This window comes from Photinus pyralis, unplaced genomic scaffold (assembly GCF_008802855.1).
Source record: "Photinus pyralis isolate 1611_PpyrPB1 unplaced genomic scaffold, Ppyr1.3 Ppyr1.4_LG1, whole genome shotgun sequence".
Lineage (NCBI taxonomy): Eukaryota > Metazoa > Arthropoda > Insecta > Coleoptera > Lampyridae > Photinus > Photinus pyralis.
Genome location: NW_022170249.1, coordinates 58893230 through 58902271, shown reverse-complemented (window position 1 = coordinate 58902271; position 9042 = coordinate 58893230). Strand labels below are relative to the sequence as shown.

Genomic DNA, 9042 nt, shown 5'->3' with positions numbered 1-9042 from the left:
TTAATGGTTTTATTTATCAAATTTTATGAAAAATAATGTCTAATTTTCATTTCGTGCCGGCTGCAGATCTTCAACTTAAGCAATACGAGATGGGAGTCACTCTAAATAAATCTTCTTCTGTTTAGTATGCGAGTCTGTTTGTGTGATGATCGATAACTAGGTACTAATAAGTACAAAAAAAAAGTATTACTATTGTACCTGGTTCTGGTATTGCATTTAAAAAAACAAATGAAAACATTGAAACACTGATATGCGTCCACGTTTCTGAAGCGATAGACAAAAACAGTAATCCACGCCGACTTGTAGCTTGAACCACGCCTTCTGAAATCTGAGAATTTCAGAGTGTTAAAAGTTATAGCAGTTTGTTTTGATTTTCGATTTAGTTATATATTAATTTCTGAAACAAAAATTAAGTTTCTTTCTGTACTCGGCGGTTATAGGGCAAATGTTTTGATTTCAGTTAACGTTATAAAGATAGATTTTCCTTTTTGTGCAGTGAGTTTTGTGAATGAATGAGTTAACCCTGCTCTTACAGGAGTGTACCGCCTCAATCCCCATTTCTTTTAACATGTGTTACTTACAGATTAAAGGCGAATTTCTAAGAAAATAAGAACGTAATAGGTTTTAATAAAGATTATTGATTTTTATTCATTTATCCTTTCCCATTTCCCCGAGGCCAGAAAAGGACCACCGACTGATTGTTAGCCGGAGCCCAACAACAATTGTTTTATGTAAGAAGAACTACCCCTAAATAAAGTAGCTTGAGGAAGAAACGGTAGGAAGAGTTGAAAAGTAACCATCTGGTTACACAATATATAGCCTGGAATTCTTTTGAGATGAAACTTAATATTATGTGAGCAGACATTGAAATAACCTTCACTGTGTCATTTCTAGAAGTAGACTGAATTTGTGTTGAAAAATAGCAACTTAGGTTTAATTGGTATAATGTTGGCAGGTGTTGCGATGCGAATCCATTTATTGTTTTTTTTATCACACCCCGTACGTCTCTCTTAACAGACCTGATATTATAGGGGACCTGTGTCAGCTTATCGAATTATAAAATAAAATTAAATGTGCATGTAAATTTGTAGCTTACGCTTTTTCATTCCGAAATATAACCTTAATTTTGTTTTTTTTTCACCGAATTAAATCGCAATATATGAGACTACTCCTCTAAATTTACCCATAAAGTGATCATGATGGCTACCTATTTGCGAATATTTATTTTTTGGTTTGGTTAATAAAATCACATTATTTTCGCCACTAATTACGATTATCAATTTTTGGACAACTGCTTGCGGAAAGTAACAATGTAGTCGTAGTTCAGACCTCTTTACCACTGAATCTTTCTCCTACATACTTACAGCTTACACCTTGTATTATGAAGTACCTACACCAGCCTCTCTAATAATAGGCGCTTTCTTTCGGTGATCCAAACGCGTTTGGATCTTAGACCATATAGTACATGGACTGCTATTAGCCCTATGCTTTCAATACAAAATGGGTGGTCACGGATAGAGGGCACTGTAGTCGTGGGTATGTGATTCTCAGGGTAAACTAAAGTCGTATGAACACCAATCGGATCGCGTAAAGAGTAGCTTTTATGGTAACCGCGTAGTACGGGAAGCTTTAAATACTCTTCATTATCTTCTATACGTCCACAAATAAGAATATGTTTGTTATTTTTGCCATATTTAGTCTCATAAGACAATTTCGGATAGACTCGTTTACCCTGAAAGGTTTGGCAATCCGTTTCATAATTAATCGAGAACCAAAGGGAACCGCTATACAAATGGTTCAATGATTTGCGGTACGTAGGTATATACTATAAATTTTAACCCACGATTCATTTTTATTAAACATAGTTGTCACAAACATGACAGTTGAAACTTCGATACATATATGTGTAGCTATGCTTCGATTTTGAGCCACTTTTTAATTATGTAGCTAATGAAATATGAATTTCATATATTCATCAATCATTATTATTTGCAGTATATTATATAACAGCTCAAGGTAAGTTTCTTCATATATTTGAGTACGATTACGAAATATTATTTAGCGCATATCTTCAAAATGAGAGGAGTGATGTAGAAGTCCGTTTTGATCAGTATCTTCGTTACAAAGACGTAAGTTATCCACTACTTATCATTAATGGGTGATAGATACCTAGTTGATAGACTTGCAGATCCAAGCGTATTTAAACAGGCTTGATCGAACAAATCCAAAAGTTGTGCAACTAAAGCAGTTTGGGCTATCGGTCGAGAACCGTAATCTTACAGCTGTTAAAATATCGACAGGTGGCGGCAACAGAAAACCGTTAATTTTTATAGATGCTGGTATACATGCACGTGAGTGGCTTGGTCCGGCTCAAGCTATTTACATAATTAGTCAGTTGGTAGAAAACTCTAAAACGACCAAATTACTGAAAAAGGTGGATTGGCTAATTGTACCATTGGTGAATCCTGACGGATACGAATATTGTCATGCCGTAGTAAGTTCTTCATCAATTCGAATTGAATTGCCATCTTCTATGTGGTTTTAACATTTAGGATAGGCTTTGGAGAAAAAACCGAGCAAAAGGTCATGGATGTCGCGGAGTCGATTTGAATCGCAATTTCGATTTCCAATGGTCAAACCAAGGCGGATTTGATCATGAATGTTCGAACACATTTGCCGGTCAATATCCCTTCTCCGAACCGGAAAGTTTAGCTCTGAGTAAATTGCTGATGGAGAATGCAAATCGAATTAAAATGTACATCAGCTTACACTCGGCAGCGCAATCAATTTTATATCCCTGGGGATATACCACTGATTTGCCTAATAATGGTAAAGAACTGCACAAACTGGCCGTAAAGTTTTCCGACGCTATATATAAAGTAAATTTAACTGAATATAAAGTTGGCAGTGCAGCAAACGTCTTATATTTAGTATCGGGAACAAGTCGTGATTGGGCATACGGCGTTGCAAATATACGGCTATCGTATACAATTGAATTAAGGGGTTTTCAAAGCCACGTGCTAGAACGGCGCTTTCAGATTCCGCCAGAACACATTGCAAACGCTGTTTCTGAACTGTTTGAAGGAATCAAAGAATTGCATTCGTATATTGAAAACAAATATACGTTTTAATTATCTGCAAATTGACACTGACGTATGAACAGTAGTTGCTTGTTCCCTTTTTCCAAACATTTTGTAATGAACCAAGTAAAAAAAATATATTTGAAATTAAAAAAAAAGGGTTTTAGGTGAGTGCCTATATAAGCATTGATATTTTGCATTCAAGAGGTGGGAAAAATATCCCTTAGGGGCCAAATCTTTTCATTAAGAAAATGGGCAAACGGATTGCATCTAGGAAACAAAGTAAATTTCTTCTCATCAATTCAGATTCAAGTCACTTGGACATGTATAACCTCCTCATGTGGTTTTATCCCATTTGTATGGTCTGCGGCACAATTTGGCGGTAGGAAAATACAACTTCGAAACGTTCTATTAGGTACCTACCTACATGCAGCAATCGTTCTGTGCCGAAAAACAGGGAATTTTACACAACAAAGCTTGTCAAGAAAAGTTAGCGTCGTTTCGGTAACGGGATTCGATTATTTCGAATTCGCCGTTCGAACGTGAGTAATGGTATGTCTAACGTTTATGTTGTTTGGTGTACTACTGACATTTTCGTACTCGTGGTGTTAAATTAATTGAAGTCAATACTGGAGTAGAACTATGCTTTCAACGTCTTACATTTATACGATATTCCACAGTAAGTCTAAGTATATATAACTTATGGGTCCAAAGAGTTAGCTAGCAGCTCACAAGATACTTTTAACGTGTTCTTTTATGCGACATTCCACATTAAGTCCATACATTCGGCATTGTAATTTTTGACTTATCCTATATTTACAGTTGGCGACTCTGTAAAAAATGTACAAGAAGCGGTGGTTCGGGTGAGCCCACAGCCTCTATTTAATTAATTACTTTTTATTTAGATCAGTGGGTGACCCTTAAAGCTACAAGCCCATTCGTATCTTGAATGTTAAGATGACAAATTTCATTTTGTGTATTCGCAACAATATTATCTTCTATCTCCAACTCTGCTTTATAGGTCACAATCACAACATTTTCATTTCGTACGCTTAATTTTACGTTGTTATCCGCATTCATTTTACATTAAAATTCCTATGAAGCGTTACGCAAGTCACCACCCTGTATATCTAAACACTTAATTTTGAATACAACAAAAACAAACACACAAATAATCCTGCTAATTCTGAGCTCTAGTGACCATAGTAACAATTGTTGACATTTGCAAGAATTGCCAAATTGATGCTACGCACGCTTCAAAATTGAACTATAAATACTTGTGTCTGAATGCGACCATTTTTGTCGAACCACCGAATCCTTCCATCACAACGATAAAAGTTAGTGGTACCAACCCACTTATAATTTCTAATAAAAGACACTAATATTTTGACAACATCAAAACGTTTTGCCAGTCATTTGAAATATTTTTTGTAAAAGCTAACCTCTTTGAAAGAAAATAAATTTTTCTCCAAAATGGACTATGCAAATGATTGGTTGAATGCCGCAGAAAGTACAGGGGTAAGTACTTTAACCGGTTTCACATTTCCTACAACATAAACTTGTTCTCGCCTCCTCAGACTTCGATAATGGCAGCGGAATTTTCGGATGGTGTTGTTATAGGGGCGGACTCTCGAACTACCACTGGGTAATGAAAAGGTTGTCTGCCTTAGAACGTTCTGTAATGATTGGTTTTAGAGCTTACATTGCAAATCGTGTTACGGATAAGTTGACAAAGGTAACGGATCATATATATTGCTGTCGTTCCGGATCTGCGGCCGATACACAAGCTATTGCAGATGTAGTATCGTATCATCTAAATTTCCACCAGTAAGTATATTGTGCGGTTTTACAGCTTTATATTTATGGCTGATTCATATTTTACTTGTAAATTTGCAAAAAAAAAAGTTGGAATTGTAAAATCGAGCGGTGATAATTTTTTTCAGGATGGAATTAGGCGAGCAACCGCTTGTTGAAGCAGGCGCACAAGTATTTCGCGAGTTATGTTACAACTATAGAGATTCCCTAATGGCCGGTATTTTGGTAGCAGGATGGGATCGCAAAAAGGGAGGGCAAGTGTATTCCATTCCTATTGGAGGAATGTGTGTACGTCAGCCTGTATCAATTGGGGGTTCTGGGTCAAGTTATGTGTATGGTTACGTTGATGCCAATTTTAAACCGGGCATGTCCAAGGAGGAATGTGTTAATTTTGTAATTAATAGTAAGTGAACGTGTTGCTTTTTGTTAAACAAGGTTCTTAAAATTTTTTTCCAGCATTAAGTTTAGCTATGGCTCGAGATGGGTCATCTGGTGGAGTAGTTCGTGTAGGTGTAATCACAGCTGAAGGTGTAGAGCGTAGAGTTATTCTAGGAACAGATCTACCAAAATTTTATGAAGGTTAATTACTTACTAAATACAAATTTATAATTTGCGTGTAACAATGATTTGTTCTATTGGTTGTTTTTGTATTCCAATTATATAAATTCAGTAAAATTTGATTTAAGCCTACTTTTTGAAGCCTGCTTTGTTTGTTCCTACCTGTCTTCTGTATTCAAACGTTCCTATACATAATTGTTTATATTTCTTAGAGGTAAGGTACAGGAAGAGAGCGCTTATAATCAGTTCCGTAGAACTCAATTCTGTAAGCTCAAATATTTAAATACAGTATAAACTCGCGCTAATGTGAACATTCACATAAGTATGTGAACGATGTAGTGTGAACAATGTACACTCTCAGTAACGAGAACAGTAGGTACATTTTGCAGGTTCAAACTTGCTTGCAATGCAACTGTTTTAGTACATTATTAGGCAGCGCGAGGCCTGGAGTGGCGCTCCACCCTAAGGAACGTAACCGTCTACTGTATTTCTATTGTCTGGCAATTTGAGCTAAAGTTGTAATGAATATAAACTAGACCTAGTAGACTGTAGATATTTCAAAATGTTTCCACAATATACAAGGTGTTTAATTAAACACTGATAGATGCTAGAGTACATAGGTTCCTGCTAATAGATCATACTCTTATTAGTTTATTGTATTCTATCTTCATAAATAGATACCAGTTCATGTCATGAGCCTATTCCACTATTGAGCATTATTTGATTCATGATTGCCACATACTTACCTATCTACCAACAGAAGAAAAACATGGCTTTGTCAGCTAAGTTCCTAACCTCAAATAAAAATTAAATGTTTATTGCTTGAAAAAGCATCAACATTACAAAAATGAAGGAGATAAATAAATAAATACTGTTACCTACTATCAGTGCGTCCCTAAGCATCATACAGTTGTCGCAGCTGTATTTTACTAGGTGGGTGACACAAAAACAACTAGATTTATCCCTAAAATTGCGCGGTCCATGGCTACATGCAAGAAAAAGGTGCCCCAGTTCTATAAAAATTGCATGCAAGTGTCTTGTAACAATTGATCAGCTGGCTTTGATCTGTGCATGCCTTTCGTACTTCCTCTTGCTCCATGTCAAGTGCTCTTAAAAAAAGACGTCTCCATAAGAAAGTGTCCAGTTTGGACCACCCTGTACAGCAATCTTCGAGGTACAAATCTCCACTTGCAGATGTGTTCCACACTGACTCCCTGTACTGCGCAAACGCAAGCGCGCCAAAATTTGAATTTGTGTACAGCTGTCAAGTGTAAGGGGTAAATAATATACACAGCACAACCCGCAAACGTTATAATTGAAGATAATTTAGCTTACCTGCTTACCTATTATATGTAGTAGGTATATGAAAATGCCATGTTATCAAGATGAATTTTGTTATCTACATTTGGAGTGCATGGTCATAGAATATGCCAAAGGCGATATTAGGAAACTGCTTCGGTAAGTACTATAATAGTTAATTAGAAAGAGTTAATGACATTTACTTGCAGCAATAACGTTACAGACCAACATTGACCTATGGTAAAGAGAGAGTCCGGTGCTGAACGAATCACAAAAAAAACAGACTACAAGGATCATGACTGATAGCTAAAGTAGAGGTTTGCTTTCAAGTTGGCGCTATAATGTATTTAACTGGAATTCACAGTAGTGACCGAAGGCTTTAATTCGAGAAGAAGAACATATTCTTTCCGAAAATACAGCGACATTTGATTTGTAATATGGAAGTCAGCAGGAACTGGTATTATAAACAAAACAAAGGTGGCACGTTAAAGCAAATTCAAATTTTAGCGCGCTTGCGTTTGCGCAGTACAGGGAGTCAGTGTGGAACACATCTGCAAGTCAAATCTCCACCTACATGAACCGAGCCTGCAGAAAGGAACATCTATGCAGTGATGCAACAGGTTATAAGCTACTCTGCTGTATATCTTCAAAATTGAGGTTTACAATCAAAATTCATCAAGCAGCTACCAATTAATTGACAAAAGCAGGAATTAGAAATCTCTTGATAGACTCGCAAAATAAGATTTAATTTGTTTTAAATTATATTTAAAAAATGTTTGAGATACATGTTTTTTTAATATGTATCCTTAAAATTAATTTAGTCCTCTTCATCTTCTGCTCCATTCTCACCTTCACTAAATGCCTGACCTTCTTCCTCCTCTTCATCATCATCGTCATCACCTTCAACCTCAGCATTTTCAGCTTCTGCCCGTTCCATTTTTCTCGCTAATTCTGCATCGTCCATAGCAGTTACAACTTTCGGCTGTAACAAAACTTGTTATCAGACATTTTACGGAAGGTGTAAAAAACTAGGTAAACAATATGGTCAACAGAGCAGTAATTACGACTAGCTTACTTTTAATAAATATGTGCATACCAAAAGATAAAGAAAGACAAATGAAAGTGACCTCTGCTATTTGAGACAGTTAACTTACAGCCATTTGCACTTTAAATACACCACCCAGTTGGGTAATACTTTGTTCGATAGTTTCAATTGCCACTTGCAAGGCCTTCAATCCATCTTGCTTTTCAGGTGTGGAGGTTGTCATAACTAGCAACAAAAAAAACAATGCACAGCTACAATTATTTTACCACTTACCATACAAAGGAGGCGCAATAAGATTAATTTTTATAGGCAATTCTTCAGTTGACAGTGCTAAACCGGTTTTCAGAGCAGTTTTAACAGCATCAATACCCTCATATCCGTAACAGGCGCATTCAATATCCGCACGAATCTTAACAGCTTGAGATGTAAGTTTACGCCTAATGTTACTTAAAAGAATATCTTTAGTTTTATCATCTAAGCCACACTCTGCCAAAATGCTGGGATCTCTAATCGAAAAGAAAGTAAGTTTAAAATAAAATAAAAAATAATGTAACTTACACAACAGCTTGTTTAAAAAAGTCATACGCACTCGCCTTGTTCTTCTTATACTTCTCCTCAAAGTGCCACGCTGTCTTCTGATAAAGTTCTTCCAACTCGGAGTCTGATTCGTACTTTAATAGTTCAGCTACGTGCCTCAAAATTGAATTGACAGCCTTTGCTTTGGCAAATCGTTCTGTACACTTTTCAACATCCTCTGTACTTACACGTCGCTTGGACAAATCAATATAACCTTTCTCTTTGTCCACCCTAATAACAACAACGGGCTCCGTTTTCCCCACACGAATTAATTTGTTAATCGAACGAATACGTCTCCTCGACAATTCGGATAAGAGAATCATCCCTTCGATGTTGTTATATTCTAATAAGTGAACGTAGGCGCCCATTTCGGCAATCGACCGTACATTAACCATAACGACATCTTCCACTTCTGGATATTTTTCCTTGTAGAAACGACAGGATAGTGGCATCTTGAACGATTTGTAAACTTAACCTTAAATGATAGGAACGATATTTTAAAATTATTCAGCTTCTATTAAACGTGGGCATTGAAAATATATCTTTGAATGCATTAATTTTACTAACAAAAATCCCGATGCAAATTATTTATCTGTGTTGAATACCTACACGTGAAGTTGATAGAAAACGGGTTTTTTGCAGGTTAACACTATTACCACAGAATAAATT

At 36.2% G+C, this 9042-nt stretch overlaps 3 protein-coding genes across 3 annotated transcripts; 2 read left to right on the top strand and 1 right to left on the bottom strand.

Moving 5' to 3' along the window:
- Nucleotides 1–1881: 1881 nt before the first annotated feature.
- LOC116164230 (carboxypeptidase B-like) lies at nucleotides 1882–3131 on the top strand. The gene is made up of 5 exons (XM_031478378.1): nucleotides 1882–2016; nucleotides 2063–2129; nucleotides 2189–2351; nucleotides 2403–2494; nucleotides 2553–3131. Exons 1-5 carry the CDS (start codon nucleotides 1958–1960, stop codon nucleotides 3129–3131), a joined length of 960 nt encoding a protein of 319 aa, XP_031334238.1. The 5' UTR covers nucleotides 1882–1957.
- A 1325-nt stretch (nucleotides 3132–4456) lies between these two features.
- Nucleotides 4457–5585, top strand: LOC116180695 (proteasome subunit beta type-6). The gene is made up of 5 exons (XM_031500814.1): nucleotides 4457–4598; nucleotides 4658–4725; nucleotides 4776–4907; nucleotides 5024–5298; nucleotides 5352–5585. The coding sequence occupies exons 1-5, from the start codon at nucleotides 4554–4556 to the stop codon at nucleotides 5477–5479; spliced, it is 648 nt and encodes a 215-aa protein (XP_031356674.1). The 5' UTR covers nucleotides 4457–4553; the 3' UTR covers nucleotides 5480–5585.
- Nucleotides 5586–7495: 1910 nt separating this feature from the next.
- Nucleotides 7496–9042, bottom strand: LOC116177894 (eukaryotic translation initiation factor 2 subunit 1). The gene is made up of 5 exons (XM_031497064.1): nucleotides 8983–9042; nucleotides 8356–8848; nucleotides 8071–8303; nucleotides 7907–8022; nucleotides 7496–7734 (listed from the first exon to the last, which is right to left on the bottom strand). Exons 2-5 carry the CDS (start codon nucleotides 8823–8825, stop codon nucleotides 7570–7572), a joined length of 984 nt encoding a protein of 327 aa, XP_031352924.1. The 5' UTR covers nucleotides 8826–8848; nucleotides 8983–9042; the 3' UTR covers nucleotides 7496–7569.